We start from the raw sequence: 21014 nt of genomic DNA, 5'->3' as shown, positions 1-21014 counted from the left end.
AAATCTCACCCGTTAAAACCTTCGGATACTAGGGACTTTTAGATTTGCGTGGACTGATCAGGCACATAGCCAGAGTTTGATGTTTGGGGGGGGGCACATACATGTAATCGATCGAGGTAAAAAAAAAAAAAGAATCGAGAATTTGAAAAATTCATGGAAGATTTGCAGCTTTTGGATATTTGGAGATGTAGGCATTCTTTAAAAAGGCAATTCACTTATATGCAAAACAATCCCTTTATGCAAAGTAGACTAGATTACTGGATAATATCGGAATGTCTAGAGGAAATGGTTATGAAGTGCGATATAATTCCATCTGTTGCCCCTGATCATCATTCAATATTTTTACGTTTATTTGACAAAACAGTCAATAAAACGAATGGAAGAAAAGGGTCATATTGGAAATTCAATAATAGTTTATGTGAAAATGCAGATTATGTTAGAGAGTTAAAAAAGAAAATTTGTTAATTAAAAAACGAACTACAAATTTAAATAAAAGACAAAAGGTTGTTATGGGATTTTAAAAAAATGAAAATTCGGAGCTTTACACAAAAAAATTCAAAAAAATTGGCTGATCAAAGAAGAACAATAAGAACAGATTTAGAAAAAGAAATACAATTTTTAGAACAACAATTGACGGAAAGCACTAATGCAGATATCTTAGAAAAATTGGAAAATACAAAAAAGAAATTAAAGGAAGTTTATAGCTATGGAAATGAAGGAATTAGGATTCGATCACGAGCCTCGTGGTACGAGAGCGGAGAAAGGGATTCGCGTTATTTCAATCAATTAATGCAAAATAACAAAAGAAAGAGTACTATTAAAAAAATTAAAACCTCAGATGGTGCTATTTGCTGCGATGAAAAAAGGATAACTGAAGAAATCCGGAAGTTTTACAGCATGTTGTACAGTAAAGTAGAGTACGAGTGCTCGGATAATTGTTATAATAGTTTCTTTCAAGGTTTACCGAAATTGACTGAAAAATCTCGGGAAAACTGTGAAGGATCTATAAGTAATAAAGAATGCCTAGAAATCTTACAAGAATTAAAACAGAACAAATCACCTGGAAATGACGGTTTTTCTTCAGAATTCTATCGTACCTTTTGGCCGGATATTGGAGATTTAGTTAAAGATGCCTTGAATGAAGCATATAGATTAGGAGAATTAGCATCGTCTCAAAAACAAGCTGTAATTACGTTAATCGCTAAAGATGGGAAAGATCCCTTTTCACTGAAAAATTATAGACCCATTTCCCTTCTTAATGTCGATTATAAAATTTTAACAAAAATTTTGGCTAAGCGAATCAAGAAAGTATTAAATGAGATCATTATGGGAGATCAGGTGGGCTACATGAAAGGGAGGAATATTGGTGAGGCCATTCGCATTATAGATGATATTATTTTTCATACATCCCGTTACAATTTATCTGGTTTTTTGTTAGCTATAGACTTCGAAAAAGCTTTTGACTCAATTTCACATCAATTTCTTCAAAAAGTTCTGTCGTCATTTGGTTTCGGTCCATCCTTTCAAAAGTGGGTTAAAGTTTTATTCACGAACACTCTAAGTTGTGTATTAACTGAAGGAGGGTCCACTCGTTATTTCAAAGTAGAAAGGGGAGTAAGACAGGGAGACCCTCTTTCTCCGTACCTCTTTATCTTGTGTATTGAAGTAATGGCACACAAATTACGAATAGATAATTTGGTGGACGGAATTAATTTTGGAGATAAGGAAACTAAACTAGTAACTTATGCGGATGATATGACAATTTTTGTTCGCAATAAAAAATCAATTAATAGGTTAAAAGTATTATTTGCAGATTTCGAAAAAATTTCTGGACTGAAAATAAACAACGACAAGACTAAAATATTAAGGTTAGGTTTATGTCAACGTTTAGATTGTGATTTTGCTTTTGGCGAAATAGTTGACTTTCTTAAGGTTTTAGGAATTTTCTTTTCCCTCGATGAACACAAGAAAGAAGATCTAAATTATAAAGAAATCTTAAGTAAAATAAAAACACTTTTAAATTTTTGGAAGCAAAGAGATTTAACACTTATGGGTAAGATTCAACTATTGAAGGTGCACATTTATTCTAAAGTTCTTATCGGGCGTCACTTACTCCTGTTCCAAAATGGGTTTATGATTCACTGGATGAATTAACTTTTGATTTCATATGGAAAGGAAAAACAGATAAAATCAATAGAAACACCATGTTCTTAGACTATAAGCAAGGGGGGTTAAAGATGTTAAATTTTTCTGCACAAGTTAAATCGCAGCGAATTATGTGGATTCAAAAACTTCTAAACAAAGATGAAGACATGAAATGGAAACAATATTTTAACTTTGTCACTGAACACGTGGGTGGAGATTTGATATTTTCATGTGACTATATACCAAGTTTATTAAAAGTGACAGCTCCACAATTTTATATGGATTTATTAGAAAATTGGGTGAATACAAGACATATAAGGAGTATGGACATTGGTGATGTGGTAATTTTTAATAATAAACTTATTCGATATAAAGGAAGTTGTATATACGATAAGAGGTTGTATGACAAAGGAATTTACAAATTAAAACATATTCTGGAAAACGATGGTAAACTAAAATGTGACAGGCATTTTATCGATTTAGGTGTTGAAGTAAATGAAATTGAAAAGATCAAGCACTTTTATGCCTGTTTACCAGTTTGTTGGAAAAATAATTTTAGAAAGGGAGAAGAAAAAAACAATTCTGGAACTGATTTCACTTTGGGGAAGAAAACAACTAATATAGCTGATCTAAAATCAAAACAAATTTATGTACAATTAATAAAGAAAGATGATTTTAAACCTTTGGTTTTTGAGAGAATTGGAAGGAACTATGGTTTTTCCTGTAAGGAAATAGAAAACATATTTTTAAGACTAAGACAGTGTACACTTAACAGTCGATTAAGAGAGTTTCAGTTCAAACTTATACATAATATATTATATACAAACCATCACCTCTTCCGTTTTGGTCTTGTCTCGACTAAGTTATGCTCATTTTGCGAAAAAGATGAAGAAACATATAAACATTTATTCTATACTTGTGAATTTGCACAATCAGTGTGGGGAATGTGCACGAGATTTTTAGACTTTGAAATACACAACTGTAGTTTAGAGGAAATTCTGTATGGGAAAGAGGAGAGTAATACAGGAAAATATCAATTAATGAATCATGTTTTAATTCTTGTTAAATATCTGATTTATAGAAATGGAGAAATTAAAAAACCACCCTCTTTTAATGAAATAAAGAATAGTATAATAGTAGGTAGAGCACTCAAAAAAATAATACACATAAGACATTCTTTATTTTGGTGTCATATTAAAGATATCAATGATATATTTATTTTGCTGCAAAAATTTTCAAATTCTGTCAAGGCATTCCTGAGATATGGTCTTTTGAAGATATCGTAAAATCATTCAAAAACCTGCCGCAAATAGCAAATTATGGCAAAAATGGATTTTTTACATGTTTAAGGGTGTTTTTTTTGACATAATAGAGTATTACATGGTATTGGAAATGTTCAAAAAACGACTAAGTCCAGCTAATTAATATGCGTAAATGCAATATCTCAAGTTTTAAATGAGTCTGTTTGATACAACTTTGTGGCAAGCTTCAACTAATGAATCCCTATCCATTTATATAATAAGATTTATGAAAACTAATTTATTATGCAAATGAGCTGATAATTAGCTAATTACATATTCGCAACACCGTTATGCAAATTAGACAATGTTTATATATTTTTTTTCTTCTCACCTAACTTCCTGATCTATATAAAACAACTGTAGAAAGTTTGAGCTTTGTAGATGCTTGCATTTGCTGAATAAAATGATGAGCTGAACTTTCGCAGCAATTTCCAGTAATGTTTCACTCGATGGATTAAAAATCGGAGCATGTGGCAAGAAATTATGGATGTTAAACTACTGAAAACCAGTTTAGGATTTGAAAATCGGGCAATATTTACGGATTTATGAGCATTTTCTGAAAATTCATTCAACTCAATGTAACTTCGTGTAGAAACAAAATTCCGATGTACCTGTTGCTGGGGTAGCCAGGGAAAGGTCACAGGTACCATATATGGTAAGGTCATTAAAATCCAGTGAATGAAACATTGGTGGCAAGTCCATTTTTTACAGGGAGTTTTTTCCAATCTGCCGGGATATTTAGTGCAGTATTGTCCGTGGTGATTGCACACACCCACTGGCCCAATTTGCGCGGTGTCAAAAACATCCCTTTTTAAAAAAATAAAATAAATACTTTCCCTAATACCCACACCCACAGGATTTTAAGTATAGTGGGTTAAAAGAATGACTGAAATATCTGTGAAAAAATTATGTTGTTACATGTTTTTGAATTTTTTAAATCATAAGTTGAAAAATGGCTTCTCAGCATAGATTTGCTATTGCTGTGCACTGACGTGCACGGCAGAATGTATATGCATGCACTGTGATCAGCCTAATAATAGGGGATAAAGTAGAAGAAAGGAAATTGGCTGCAATGAGGGGAACTCTCACTATTCATTTTTCTAAATGGGAAAACCTGAGTATTAGACAAACTATTGGAACCCAGAGCTAGTCGTCCACCGGTTAAGAGGGGGGGGGAGGGGGATAAGGGAGAGGTCGGGTAGGGTAGAGTTAACAAAAAGAGAAAACTTTTTTCTCAGGACAACAGTATAAAAGAAGTATAAGTTGCTACATTGTTAAAACAAAAATTTTGGATTATATAACTGCATATGTTTTCTTTGAAAATATGAATTTTGTGTCGAATATGATGTATAGGAACTAACTATGTAAGTTTTCTTTGAAGCCGTTTGTAAGACAAAATTTATACTGATTTATAATGTCATCACATTTGCAGTGAGTGTTACATATGATGATTGTAATTTGTACTATGATTACAATTTGTTTCAAGCGAGAAAAGAATAAAAACTGACCATTAAAAAAAAAAAAAAAAAAGGGGGTCTAAAAAGGTTCAATCGATCTTGGAAATTTTTGGGGGGCACGTGCCCCCCCCCCCCCCCCCATGGCTACGTGCCTGGGACTGATACGTGTGACGTCCATTCAAGGCAGTGCATTACTGCATTACAAGGACGTCGATCGTAGCAAATCACGTTGTCGTTGTGCAAATCTAAAAGTCCCTACTATCGCTACGTTGTCAACGGACGTATACATGTAGGTCAAAGGAAAAGCGTTCCTGTTACTTTTTACAAGGAACTTCCACGGGTACATGGGGGGGGGGGGGGTATTCTCCCCGGAAGGGTTGTTCTTGGTTGTCCGGGGGGGGGGGGCTAATTGTCCTAGGGTTTAAGTCTCAGGGGTGTGGGTAATTTTTATCGGGAGGTCCACGGGTGTAATTTTCCGGGGGGTAATTGTCCTGGGGGGGTTTCCGAGGGGTGATTGTCCATGGGTTAATTGTCCAGATACGCAAAATAGTGGGGGCTGTTAGGGCTAAAAAGGGGTTTTTTGGTGCAGATTATTCTAAACGCACCAAATTTGGCCCAGAGGTAGATTAAACCATACTTTTACGATTTCTGCCGGACGTCAAGAAGGGCGTCCTCTGGGTATGCCATATTGGGCAAATCCAAAATGGCCGCCATCTGAGTTAAAGGTCAAGCATAGTTCCAAAAGGAAAAGCGCTTGTATGATAATAGTTTATATATTTATGGGGTTGGGGGGGGGGGTCAGAGAATCTGATTATGATGTTCTTTCATCGATTTGAGGTCTCCATGGGGCTGCCATACTGGTCATATTGGTCAAATCCAAATGGCCGCCATCTGATAGTTACAGGTCAAGTGTAGTTACGAAAGGAAATGGGCTAGTATGATAAAAGTTTATACATTTATGGGGTTTTCTGGGTCAGAGAATCTGATTATGATATTCTTTCATCGATTTGAGATCTCCTCGGGTCATACTGGTAATATTGGTCAAATCCAAAATAGCCGCCATCTGAGTTATAGTTACGAAAGGAAACGGGCTAGAATGGTAAAAGTTTATTTATTAATGGGGTTTTCGGGGTCAGAGAAACTGATCATGGTGTTCTTTCATCGATTTGAGGTCTCCTTGGGGCTGCCATACTGGTCATATTGTTCAAATCCAAAATGGCCGCCATCTGATAGTTACAGGTCAATAGTAGTTCCAAAAGGAAGAGCTAAAATGATAAGAGTTTATGTATTTATGGAGTTTTCGGGGTCAGAGAATCTGGATATCATGTTCTTTTACCAATTTGAGGTCTACTTGGGGCTGTCATGCTGGTCATATTGGTCAAATCTAAAATGGCTGCCACCTTTGAGTAAAAGGTCAAGTGTAGTTCCAAAAGGAAAAGGCTAGTATGATAAAAGTTTATATAGTAAGGGGGTTTTCGGGGTCGGATAATCTGATTATGATGTTCTTTTATCAATTTTATGTCACCATCCTGTCCTAAGGCTACAATGAAGTCCATTTCCTGGTTGAAGAAGATGAGGGAAGATGCGCCAAATTCACACTTGAGTGGGTTTAAATCTTGCCCTGCGCCCATATGTTTCATCAATATGCAAACTTTCCTCTGAGAAATGCATAATAAATTCGTTTTCGAGGGTTGGCAATGAAAATAGATAAACAGTAGAAACAGACCATGGATAAAGAAATAAGCAGCTTGTTATATTGCATTATATTCAATGACCCGGACAGCTTTATCTTTATTATCCATATAAATAACGTCTATAATCACTCTCAGATGGAAGATAATACCAATACGAAATGCATTAAGCAACGTCTAGACATAAAGGTCGAATCTCAACTTTATTTTTCTCATTCTTCTTTACATTTCGAAGCGTTGCATGGGATATTAATCCTATTTTTTCTACATACATCAATGCCCCCATTTAAGCATACTTTGAATCTGGTCACGCTTCGAAAAGTTCGTGGCCTAGCATTTTGCTTCTGTTGATGATCAAATAAAGAAAGCACCCTTTATAGATCAGGGAGAGTGTGACAAAGCACACAGTAGGAGCAGTGCAATTTAAATATCAAGGGATGGATTACAGTTTATTTCTAAAATGAAATGAAAGGGCTATTTTATTTTCAAAAGTCCTTTCAGTTCATTTAAGAAATAACCTCTCTTTATATCATAGAGACACTTTCTTTTGAAAGTCAAATAAACTCGAGAGCATCCTGGGGCTCCGCCCCGGAACCATATTGTACGGATCCATTAGAAAGCAAAATAAGCCCAATAAATAATTTGTATGTATATATATATATATATATATATATATATATATATATACTTATATATATATAGTTCTCCTATGCAAACCCCCTTTGTGAAATGCATAATAAATTCGTTTTCGAGGGTTGGCAATGAAAATAGATAAACAGTAGAAGCAGACCATGGATAAAGAAATAAACAGCTTGTTATATTGCATTATATTCAATGACCCGGACAGCTTTATCTTTATTATCCATATAAATAACGTCTATAATCACTCTCAGATGGAAGATAATACCAATACGAAATGCATTAAGCAACGTCTAGACATAAAGGTCGAATCTCATTCTTCTTTACATTTCGAAGGGTTGCATGGGATATTAATCCTATTTTTTCTACATACATCAATGCCCCCATTTAAGCATACTTTGAATCTGGTCACGCTTCGAAAAGTTCGTGGCCTAGCATTTTGCTTCTGTTGATGATCAAAAAAAGAAAGCACCCTTTATAGATCAGGGAGAGTGTGACAAAGCACACAGTAGGAGCAGTGCAATTTAAATATCAAGGGATGGATTACAGTTTATTTCTTAAATGAAATGAAAGGGCTATTTTATTTTCAAGAGTCCTTTCAGTTCATTTAAGAAATAACCTCTCTTTATATCTTAGAGACACTTTCTTTTGAAAGTCAAATAAACTCGAGAGCATCCTGGGGCTCCGCCCCGGAACCCCCGGTAGGGGCTCTTCCAGGCCCATAAAGCTGTGCCATATTGTACGGATCCATTAGAAAGCAAAATAAGCCCAATAAATAATTTGTATTTATATATATGTATATATATATAGTTCTCCTATGCAAACTTCCTTTGTGAAATGCATAATAAATTCGTTTTCGAGGGTTGGCAATTAAAATAGATAAACAGTAGAAACAGACCATGAATAAAGAAATAAACAGCTTGTTCCATTTGTTTTGATGCATTATCTTCAAAAACCCGGACAGCTTAAACTGTATTATCCTTAAAAATAACATCTATATTCACTCTGAGATGGAATAAAATAACAATACGAATTGCATTATGCAACGCCTAGACATAAAGGTTGAATCTCAACTTTATTTTTCTTATTCTTCTTTTACATTTCGAAGCGTTGCATGGGATGTTAATCCTGTTTCTTCTACATACATCAATGCCCCCATTTAAGCATACTTTGAATCTGGTCACGCTTCGAAAAGTTCGTGGCCTAGGAATTTGCTTCTGTTGATGATCAAATAAAGAAAGCACCCTTTATATATCAGGGAGAGTGTGAAAAAAAGCACACAGTAGGAGCCGTGCAATTTAAATATCAAGGGATGGATTAGAGTTTGTTTCCAAAAATTGAAATGAAAGGGCTATTTTACTTTCAAGAGACCTTTCATATCATTTAAGAAAATACCTCTCTTTATATCTTAGAGACACTTTCTCTTGAGGGTCAAATAAACTCGAGAGCATCCTGGGGCTCTGCCCCGGAACCCCCGGTAGGGGTTCTGACAGGCCCCTAAAGTTGTGCCATATTGTACGGAAAGCAAAATAAGCCCAATAAATAATTCGTATATATATGTATACATGCAGATATATATAGTTCTCCTATGCAAACTTTCCTCTGTGAAATGCATAATAAATTCGTTTTCGGGGGTTGGCAATGAAAATAGATAAACAGTAGAAACAGACCATGAATAAAGAAATAAACAGCCTGGTCGATTTGTTTTGAAGCATTATCTTCAAAAACCCGGACAGCTTAAACTGTATTATCCTTAAAAACAATCTCTCTTACATTGTTAGGTAACTAGTCAAGTTTGGCCCCATTTAAAACTCAATGATATATTACATTACATTAATCATTAAGAATCATTACAAATAATCTTTGAATAACAAAGAGGTATTTTGATATTTGCACTAACCTAGACAATTTTGATTGAATTTTGAAAATTTGAAACGCTACTATTTCGACGACTACTCATTAGTATCGCTTATTTAGTTTTTATTGTATTTTTAGGAGCGTTTTTGATCCCCTGCCTCTCTTTTTCTTCGAGTTGGCCATCGGGCAGTACTGCAGCAAAGGACCAATCAGGGCATGGAACGCGGTACCTCTTATGCGAGGTAAGTACCCATTGACCAATCAGCGTGCTTAGTGCTTTTAGGCGTTTGATGCAGACCGCGCGAATGGTTTCGTGACCGCAAAGTGTGGTTTCTTTGCAAAATGAATACTACGCGGAAGTCGGAATCAGAGGTGAAAAAGGGCGGAGTGGGGGGGGGGGGGGGTACTAGAAGAGGTTTCCCACTCTTTAATCTTCATTTGTTATGATATGATATGAAGAACTGTTATGAAATGGATTCTAAGTCTAATAAATCGTTATATGAAGAAATCTTGCTATTATTTAGAAGCCATATAAGGAGGAGAAGGAGAAGGAAAAAAACATTTAGTTTTGTAAAACCCGACGATCTCTATTATCCATATATCTTGTAAGTTTTCGAGCTATTAAATAAATTAGGGTTTGAGTGCAAAATATTATACTAAAATATATTACGGCGAAGTCTTACTATCATGTTTTTTTTCTTCAAAAAGCTTAACTTAATTTCGAGGAACCCATATACATGTATGATGGATATTGGAAAAGGCTTAGGAAGAGTCCACATTTAAAAATAATCCTGTTTTCCTCCTCCCGCCCGCAGGTGTCGGGTATGGCATGGTGGCCGTATCGGCAATCGTCGGTATCTACTACAACGTGATCATCACCTATTCGCTCTTCTACTTCTTCAAGTCGTTCGCCAGGGTCCTATGATGGGATGGTTGCCACCATACCTGGAACACCTCGAACTGCTCACAGCTCGTTAATGAGTGCCTGGCGTCTGACGGCATCGTCACCGAGAAAAATACTTGTGTCTCCATCGGGAACCTGACGGACGCGGAGATAGAGAGCTATAACGTGACCTACTCCGACGATGGCAACATCACCGGTTACCTGGACCCCCTGCGGGCTAGCAGACAGAGCGCCTCAGCCGAATTTTACAAGTAAGGAATCCAAATAATTAATTTGATTGATCTTTTTATCTTGATTCGAAGTATCGGCTCTGTAAATCAAATGGTTTGCAAGTGTTGTGTATTTTTAAAAAAACACACAAACAAAACAACAAGTTAACCCCGAATAAATATTAATTTGTTTCGACTTTCAAACGTAGTACTTTAATAGTAATAGGGACTTTTAGATTGAGTGGACGAGAACACGACGAACGCCGACTGATCATGCGTGTCAACGTACTTAACTGCCCATGTTGACTACAATTAGAAATCCTTTAGATTGCACTCGACGATATACATGCATGCAGACTATGAACATCACGGACAAAGAAAGAGGACAAAATATACAATTTCTCATTCTACCCTCAACAAAAGAACATCCCTTCACTGCTATTATGTAAAAATGTGTAGAACAGGTGAATATGCATGTGACACCTGTTCTACACATTTTTACATAATAGCAGGGAAGGGATGTTTCTTTGTCTACCTGAGGAACTGTATATTTTATGCGCACGCGGCATATTAGTACCTTGAGCATGTAAAGGTGCTATATAAATATCAATATGTATATGTATGTATGTACTAGATTTAGGAAAATCAAGGTTGATGCATTCTCGATCGCCGACTGAGACGACGTAACGCATGCCCATTGCCTTAAAATGACGTCAACGTTGCAGTCAAAGCTGTTATCATGCAAATCTAAAAGTCCCTAATATAGACAAAAGTGGAACAAAGTTGACACGAAACAGCAGACGCCCCTTTCGTTTTTGTTCTTCAATTATCACACGCGCTTTGCGGAAGCTACTTGATTAAACTATTACAATTTACAAACGCGACTTGGTGACGTAGGGATTGTTGAACTTTGTGCTATGATTTTGCCTAGTACTTAATTTTTCCCTCTATTTAAAGACCGTCAATATTACTGGGCCAGAAGGGATTAGACCACACAACGAGGTCACTGACAGGTGGCTATCTCATTAACTCAGCTCTCAACTAACATAAGAAAAAGAGGATCATGGGGGACCAACAGGCACCGATTGGGGAAGTTTTCTATATAGAGGGAGCAAGTAGCTACAAGTAGGACAGTGAGGCTTTAAAATTAATCATCCATGCATTATTGACCAACCGTTGAGGCAGGATGTAAAGAGGCCTCCGAGTGAATTTTTTTGTCCTTCATGGACGAGAGTTCGGATTGAGCAGATTCTATCAACAGATGGCGCTATTACAGACTAAAAAATACACATCCTTGAGCATCAAACTAACAAATCTCCATGACGAAAAGAAATTCGTATCTTCAAGAGATTCAATGCTTACGATTGAATGTTGATAAAATGAGCTTCTAAACTGTATCCTAGTAATTTTCACTCCTTTTTGTTTGGTCACTCTCAGGTATGCCATGTTAAACGAATCTGGTGACATTGGCAACCTGGTATGATCAGCTGGCAGTTGACCCTGTGTCTTCTTTTCGCTTGGTCCCTCATGTTCCTCTGCCTGGTGAAGGGTTTCAAATCCTCAAGAAAGGTTGTCTACTTCACCGCCACCTTCCCCTACGTCGTCCTCTTCATCCTTCATCATACAACAAGTTTAAAGATAAACTTGAGTACTGGTAAAAAAAAGAAAATTATTTCTCACAGAATCAAACGAAACTTACACTGAATGTTCAAGATTACAAATAAATTACATGTGCCAAACAATTTTGGAAGAAAATGTATACTGGCTGAGTAATAAGCATAGAAAGACAAGGAATCAAGGTAGTACCAACCCCGACACCATGCGTGTTGTCCCATACATAGCTTTCTGTGTATGTGCTTGTTACTTTACCAAGACTCGGTCAAATTTATTATGATTTTGATGACTCCAGAACCTTGCAGTGCACACCAATACTTACATGCTACATGATCAACTGTTTCTGATCCTTTCCACACCTTTTCTTTCACAATGCAATCGCATTACCAGTACTAAAGTTTATCTTTAAGAACAACTGCTTCCGTGATGCCATGATCGTCCCCATCGCCAACTGTGCTACTTCCATCTTTGCTGGTTTTGTCATCTTCTCCATCTTGGGTCACATGCAGGCGCGGATCTACGGGGGGTTTTATCATAACTTAATCACAATTTATAATTGATAAATGACACATATTTGGAAAGCTTAGATCCTCTTCTTTCATTTGATGCAACTCATAATAATGCATATTTCACGCATGAGTAATTAAAATCAATTTGAAGGGAGGAAAACAAAAAGTCATTTGGCGGACGATATCTGAATTTCTAAGAGAAAATCACATTTCTAGAAAGTTGAGTTTCTGCCCTTTCATATGACATCTCAATCAGGAAAAATGAGCTAGGAATAACAAAGTTCCGTTTGTTTAAAGTAGTGCTTGCATTTCCATAATTTGATTAAACGAATTCGTTTTCACTGGCTGCCTGCCGTATCAACAAACGAAATTAACAAAAGACTTAACTCCGTTTCGTTGACAATTAGCCATGCATGAAGTCTTTCGTCTACGGCCGATTGTCAACGAAACGGAGTTAAGTCTTTTCTTATTTCCGTTTGTTGCTTAAGGCAGGCAGCCAGTGAAAACGAATTCGTTTGATAAAATTATGGATATGCAAGCACTACTTTAAACATACATCATTTTTCGTGATTGAGGTGTCATATGAAAGGGAAGAAACTCAACTTTCTGGAAATGTGATTTTCTCTTTGAAATTCAGATACAGTCCGCCAAATTACTTTTTGGTTTCCTCTCTTCAAATTCATTTAAATCACTCAGGCGTGAAATATGCATCAGGTAAGTTGCATCAAATGAAAGAGAAGGATCTAAGCTTTCCAAATATGTGTCATTTATCAATTATAATTGAGATTAAGTTATGATCAAACGTCGATAATTCTCGGTTTCGTTTTTTCTGGGACGTACTGTATAACTGAGCAACAAAGTAAACGTATAAGTACATAAACATAATATATATGTCAATTGTAAATGTTATTCACTTATATATAAAAAATAAAAAAAACTTAAACAAATCTGGAGGTATTTTTATTGGAGCAATGTCTGCTCCTTCCTGCCCCCCTCCCTGCCCCCTCCCTCACACAAACACCCCACCCACCCACACACATATTCATCCACCCAGCCCCCCCCCCCACCACACACACACACACTACTCACTCAGTGGATTTCTGCTAACATTCTCAATTCAAGAAAAAATTACTAAATAAGTATGTTAACCAGGCTGCAAAATAGTGTTACACTTTTAACAAGCTTACGGTGGAGAAGAAAACAAATATTAATAAATCTTTAGCTGCTCCCACTTTAAGAAATGTGATCCCAGCTTTCCCATTCTAATGGCTATTTTCTTTTCCTCATCCCTATACTTAAAAATGCTTTTTTCCATCTTTTCTAAAGTTGTTACTAAAGGATACATCCTCACTCTCTTCTTCAACACACACACACGCACACACACACACACGCACGCAAATCGTGAACATTATCATAAATGCACTTGTCTTTAAAAAACTTAAGTTTAAATCAGATTGCAAAAAAAAAAAAAAAAAACTAAACAATTTCATAAGTGTCGTAGTAACTGAGCCTTTGTTTATATTTTAAAGTTATCGTTCAAAATAATATCTTGTACAAATTTGTATTTCAAACTATATCAAAATTGCATATAGAACAATTTTATCTCTTTTAGGGGCTCGTATATATATCAACTTTATTATAAATTCTGTTTGATGTGCTACTATAGCCTGCAAAGAAACTATTTTATTCATACGCTTTTTGTTTGTTCCCCCCCCCCCCTTACATCGCATTACTGATACAGTGTAAAGTAAATCAACTTTAATCTGCTTTTTGTAGTACATTTGGCTCAGAATCTTATCGACAATTAAACATACAGCTTAATAAGATAAAGGAATTAATTCAGAGCTAATCTTCAAATTTAAATGGTATCACCTTGTACAGTAGTAGAAGCAGTCTTCATTTGAATTATATTCTTTCTACTTCTTTGCCCGGCTGGCTGCAAAGTGTGCAGATTTTATATCGTTTCCTGATAGTTCCGAGGCAAGTCTTGGCGTGAGTATTAATCATGATATTGGCAACCTGGTATTTTATTCTTCAAAAAGTGATATATATCATGTTTAGTATATCATTCTAAGATTCATTATTGTTTAATATGTCTGTTTATTCCCACATATAAATTTCCTTGCCATCTTCAGTTCTGTTACAATTCATCTCCTCATTAACATATCATTTGGTTTCTGTTATTTCGAAATCAGTTGTCATTGCTGATTATTATATTAATTGATTCATTTCATTTTGTTAAAACACAAACTTACATAGTGGCTTCCGTATAGTACGACCTTCTTCATCCATTGTAATAATCGATGTTGCTTCCTCCTTCTCCTCTTCCTCCAGTAATTAACCGATCAAGATGGATGTTGTACCTCCACTCACCCTCCTGGTAACCACTGGATACATCCTCCTTCTCTTCTTCAACTTTCAAGCTGGTATTGGTCCAGATTCTGACTTGTCACTAGGTAAGATGCTGTACAGTGATATTAACATTCTCGTAACATTTCTGACCATTTCGTGTTATTTTGACGAAGGAGAACGCCATGCCATGGTATTGAACCAGAATGTTAAGATTTCATGTCGGATATATGCAACCAATTGTCTCTATTTTGTATCCCAACGTCAACTAGTTCTGGTCATGCGATTGCATTATGAAAGAAACGATGTGGAATCGATCAGAAAAGGTTGATCTTTTAGCATATGTATTGTTGTTTACTGCAAGGTTCTGGAATCATTAAAATGATAAGAAATTTGGCCCGGTATTGGTAAAAGTAACAAGCACTGTACACAGAAAGATGTATAATATGTGACTACACAAACATATAGCTTCAAAACGAGGCCCACATTGTTAGGCTGTTTACATGTCATATTTCAAATATAATTATATGAAGGCATTTAAAGAGCCATGCTTTTCAAGGAACTTTTTTCTCTGATATTCTTCTACATTTACATAATAACAATGAAAATGCTCACAAATAATTGTTCACCTCTGCTCAGAACTCAACCCTCTCTTTAACCCTCATAAGGCTGTTGTTTTCATAATCATGTTCACCCCTTTCTAAAGATATGTATCCCAACGGCAGTGTTCCGATTCGTTTTTCACATTTATTTAATAAGTTATCTTTAGTGTCGTATCCAGCAATCAATCACCAAGGAAGCTAAATATATCAGGGGTGCTGATGAGAGCTGCCCTGTGAAGTTTATAGGGATATGGTATGCACACAGCGGCCAGAAAACGTTGACATTTGAAATCAGAAAACCATTAGCCTGTGATCTGAAATAAACATTAGTACTATTGTGACACATATCTAGTGTTTTCTTTTCTAACTTTAATTGTCCTGAGGGCATACACTGTCTCTAATCTATTAGATACACTACTTCTGATATTAATTTAACATAAGCTTAATACAGTATCAGACTAAAAGTCAGTATTATTGTGACACATATCTAGTGTTTTCTTTTCTAACTTTAATTGTCCTGAGGGCATACGCTGTCTCTAATCTATTAGATACACTACTTCTGATATTAATTTAACATAAGCTGAATACAGTGTCAGACTAAATGACTAAATAGCACAGTTGTTTGTGAGATAAATTCAGAAGATGAGGGCTATTTTGCAGTTTTACAGCGTAGGGCCTTTATCATTTCGATCAAATATAGGATTATAGTATATTTGTAAAAATCATTAATTTAATTTAGTTTTCCGTTTTAAAACTATAAAACACCTCTGTGCATATTATCACGTTATCGATAAGGATTGCATTGCATCGTAAGAAAAGGGCTATAAATATTCATAGGCCTATATATATATATATATATATATATATATATATATATATATATATATGTATACATATATAAATACTTCTTTGAGAGATGTGTCAATGTTATCATTTACTACCCACAGGACTTTTTCGCAACTCGCTCACAAACATGTCAGACAACTACCCCACACCCATAACTCCTGCAGGGTACACCTTCGCTATCTGGGGTCTCATCTACTCCTGGTTTGCATCATGGCTAGTCTACGTCATCACCACCCTCTTCAGAACCAATGATAAGGGTCCGGTCTATCTTAACCCTCCTACTACAAGTCCAGCATTCCTTATAGCAGTCTTTCTCAATCTTACATTGAGTGTCTTATGGTTATTCGCCAACGACAGAACTACTTTCATCCTGAGCCTAGCCGCGCTAGCTGGCATGACTACAACGCTATATATAGCTATCTCCATAGCAACTAGCAGGATGTATGAATATCTCTTTGTCTTCAAAGAATACGGAGTGTAAGCTTATTTTTTGGATTTTTATATTTCATTTCATAGAAATGGTTTTAAAAGATGTTTTCGATGTTATGGTTTATTAAGTAGCACTTTGAATATCTTAAAGGCCCAATGCACTACTTGTAGCTACTTGCGCCCTCTATATAACAAACAATGCCTAATCGGTGACCTTGGTCCCCCATGATCCTCTTCTTCTTATTTTAATCGAGAGCTGAGTTGATGAATAACCACCTGTCCAGTGACCTTGCAGGGTGGTTTAATCCCTACCGTAAACTAGTACAGATAAGCTTTAAAGTCTGGCTATAAACTTAAGCCTATACCTTCAAACTAATAGGCATATGCAATATTAAGATTGACATTATACAACGGTCATGAAAATCTAAATCGTTATTTTAGTCCTATAACAGACATCAGTGTCATCAACATTATCATCGCCATCATCATCACCGTCATCATCATCATTTCATCTTTACCATCCACATAAACTTCTTTTTATTTGAAGTTGGATATTGTGAGAAATTCGTGGAATATGAAAATTAAAATTGATCAAGTTGTAAGTTGTAACTTGTCTTTTATTTACAAGATATCCAATGGTTTATATTTTAGATTCGATCTGTGGGCAAATCGCGTTCTGGTGCATAATGGACTCGCCCTCTACGCTACGTGGACTACGATATCGACCAAAGTAAACCTGTCTACCACGCTTATATATACGTTCGGAGTGGATGAGTAAGTATATTTGCAGTGGTGTATCCAGTGACTCAGTGGCATGCGCCCTCTGCCCCCCCCCCCCCCTCCAGCAATGCGCCGTTTTTTATTGCACACTTATTCACGGGCATATTCATTTGCTAGTGAGATATTTTGGACATTATAGCTCCCCAGTCAACTAATCTCGGCTCCGTCACGCCCGAACCATCTTCATCCCCCTTCTTGAGCAGAGAGAAAACAAATATCAACAAATGAAAATACTCTTTGACGTATTTATTACATACAAACAATCACTGTCTTCAAATTCGATGAAATTTGAGATTACAAAAATGAATGCTGCAAATATAAATTTCTTGGTTGGTATACCTATCATTAATTTTTAATAGATGAATATGATGAATCATGAACCATATAATCATGTAAACATTAACGAAAGACGAAATAGCTGAATAGTCGTAGCGACGTCGGTATATCTAAGATATTGCTCCAGTTATTGATAGTTTATATGAACTGTATTATTAACGGATCCAAATCTGTATTTTCTGTGTTATAGGGATACAACGACATATATAAGTTTTGCGGTCCTCGCCACCCAGCTCGTCACCTACTTCCTCCTCGATTGTTTCGTCTACGATCGCTACTTTCGATATATTCTCATCGTGTACCCTGCAGCGCTGTGGTCATTGGGTGGAATACTTGTCGCTAACGTGAGAGATCCTACCAGTCCACAGGCGGTCATCGGATCAACACTCTTCGCTATCGTCTTCGTCTTCTTCGTCATTAAAACCATCCTCGTCATCATTCGCAACCCTGTATACGTCATTGCTAAACAGGAGAAAGCTGATGGTATCGCCTACTCAAGAATGGTTTAGTTATTCATCAAAGAAATTATATTTCTGCCTTAATATTGTTATGTTTCTATGTTCTCAATACGCCGTGCATTTTCCGTCCAGGAAATCATCATATTGTTTCTTTATAATTATCATGATTAACTTTGAATTCATCATATTATATTGTCGTCATTCTATCTTTAACACAGTATTTGCACTGTCATGATTTGCAGATGCCATTTTAGAAATATCTCTTATTAGTAATCGTCTCTCATAAAAGGTGACAACTTTTTGAAAATTCGTATAAGAAATGAAAATACATGTATCTTTAGTACTGCACCTAGTTCTATTTGTATGCAAAGGATTCTGTTACATGTAAATGAAGTTCATTCAATCAACAAACTTGATGTAAAAATTGACCTATTGTAGAGGAAATTAATATGCTCTTTCAAAATTTACCTTCTAGCCATCATCGTCATCAATTAATACTGAGTCCTTATAATTACAAATATGAATATTATTCGCCCATCTGTCAAAAGCAAATAAATATTTTCTCAAACATATATCCAAACAATCTCCCCTCATTTTTTAGTACTTAGGTTGACGTTTTAATTTCGACAATAATAACGATGAGTTTAATCAATGTGGTGATGATATATCAGATGAGTTTGGAAGTGTTACAATGAAAAATACATGAATATTTTGATAATGCGATGAAACTGTTGATGCCGATGTTGGAGTTGATAAGGATGATGTTTTTGATGATGATGACGATAATGATGAGGACGTTGATATAGTCGATATTGATCATGCTGATGTCGTTGATGATAATGTTGATGGTTTTGATGATGATGATGACGATGATGACGATGATGACAATGACGACGATGATGACAATGATGATTATGACGCTGATGATGATAGCGATAAAGAAGAAGATGATAAAGATGATGCTGATAACTATGGATACAGGGCCCGCCTGTAGAACAAAAGATCTCATAGGTTCGAATCAAGCCAAGGCGGATGACAAAAGCCTGCGTTGAGTATTAAGGTTTCGTCCCACTCTTACTGCAATACCAGTTCACGGTTAGCAATGCTCCAATCGACCCCGAGTATTCACAGATCTTCAGAACATGAAGAGGTCCTACGTTGTACATTTTGAAATAATCACTACTACACCGATGGAAGTGCTACATAAATAGCCTTTGTTTCCCCTTTTCAAAGAATACTTCCAACCAGTGTATCACGGACTCACTGCTTGTGCATAAATGAAGAATGATTACATATTTTTCATGAGCACGCATCCAGTATTTTGTCTCCGTGTATTTCACAATTTGGTCTGCAAAAGCCTGCAAATGTTCAAAAAAATATCTGAGATGTAATCATTAAAGAGCCATTCTAACCCAACTAACATAGCCTTTCAAAACATGAATACAACTCTACTTATTAATATTCCAGCTTCTGATGTTTTAGAAAATCTCTAAATTGACTAAAAATTTATAATAACCATCCATTTTTCACAGATCTCACGCTTGCTGGGCAACGCCCCTCGAAAAAGGGTAATACGGTCACGTGGCTTGATGACGCATTGCGGGCATGTCCGGTTTGTCATTAAACTATGCTATGGTCACAATACCCAAAAGTAGCCTGCTCGGCGGCCGAGCGGCGAGTTTTTAACCAATTCGTCGCTGTTTTCACGAAGTGACGGTAGTGAAAAAAATTGCATTCACTTTGCGTAACGATTTTCCTCACTACCGTCACTTCGTGAAAACAAGGACGAATTCTGCCCGGCGGCTGCCGGCCACCGAGCGGCGACCGCCCAGGCACCGCTCGTTTTTAGGGCATCGCTCGGTCGCCGCTGAAGTTTTAGCGCGGAGTTAAAATTTGGGCGGCGCCTGCTCACTTTTCACTCGCCGCCCAAAATACGCTCGGTGCCTGGGCGGTCGCCGCCCGGGCACCGACCTTATCGCTGGGCGATGCCTAAATTCCAGCAGCGACCGAGCAGGCTACTGATCGGTCGGTCGCTGCTCTGATTTGTGACCATATCTTAAGGATCTTACGATCTCATTGTAATTCATAAATGAAACGTACAGGGATTATCAAGCGCATACTATTATTTGGATAATGTCTTTTTTCTTCCAATTAATATCATAGTTTGCCTTTTTAAAGACATTTTAATGCCTAAATCACCATCCTTTTCACCAGAGAGGCGCCTGCGGTGAAGTCATAAATAGTTGCGCAATACAGCTCCGAAACTGGGCTTTTTTTCTGAGCGTTCTGAGTCGTCATTTTTAAAGCTAGATTCCAGAATTATTGATGATTTCTAAGAAAAATCGTTGTCATGTTCGGAATCTCCGTCAAAAATTTTCTGCACGTCTTTTTCCCCATTTTTAAAGCCTGTTTTGGTTAAAGTGGCTCTTTAAACAACATTAGAAAACGGCCAGAGTAATATTTGGGGCCAATATAAGAACCCGACTTAAGAACATTTTAATAAACTCAAGTGGGTCAGCATTCAAAATAGGTGGAATTATTTCAAATGCAAAATGATTTATTCTGTTTTTGAAAATCAAACTCCGGTCTATATCTTTCAAATGTTTCGAAAAACCAAATCTGTACATAAATTAGAACGCGCAGTGCACAAAACGCAGGACTAATATTACCCAAAATAAGAACATGGACGGGAAAACAAAGTTTTTCATTTAATGGTGCGGCTCTTTGGAATAGTTAACCTAATTTTGACAGAAATGCGCAATCAAATTCTTCATTTACTCTTTTGTTTTGGCGTTATGATAATCTTAGTCAGTGAACTGGTCCATTGTGTTTTTTTCTATTGTTAGAAAACGTGTATTGTTCATATCAATATGATTGTAAATTTTGTA

At 36.3% G+C, this 21014-nt stretch overlaps 1 protein-coding gene and 1 pseudogene across 1 annotated transcript; both read left to right on the top strand.

The window, feature by feature from the left end:
- Nucleotides 1–6292: 6292 nt before the first annotated feature.
- LOC100889765 lies at nt 6293–12829 on the top strand (annotated as a pseudogene).
- Nucleotides 12830–14206: 1377 nt separating this feature from the next.
- Nucleotides 14207–18639, top strand: LOC100889675. Its single transcript, XM_003725980.3, has 5 exons — nt 14207–14318; nt 14661–14782; nt 16225–16600; nt 17204–17326; nt 17859–18639. Exons 2-5 carry the CDS (start codon nt 14677–14679, stop codon nt 18175–18177), a joined length of 924 nt encoding a protein of 307 aa, XP_003726028.1. The 5' UTR covers nt 14207–14318; nt 14661–14676; the 3' UTR covers nt 18178–18639.
- The last annotated feature ends 2375 nt before the right edge of the window (nt 18640–21014 follow it).

The sequence above is a fragment of the Strongylocentrotus purpuratus genome, unplaced genomic scaffold (assembly GCF_000002235.5).
Source record: "Strongylocentrotus purpuratus isolate Spur 01 unplaced genomic scaffold, Spur_5.0 spur5_scaffold_14, whole genome shotgun sequence".
Taxonomy (NCBI): domain Eukaryota; kingdom Metazoa; phylum Echinodermata; class Echinoidea; order Camarodonta; family Strongylocentrotidae; genus Strongylocentrotus; species Strongylocentrotus purpuratus.
Note: the sequence above shows the minus strand (reverse complement) of the source record. Positions and strands in the feature narration are given on the sequence as shown.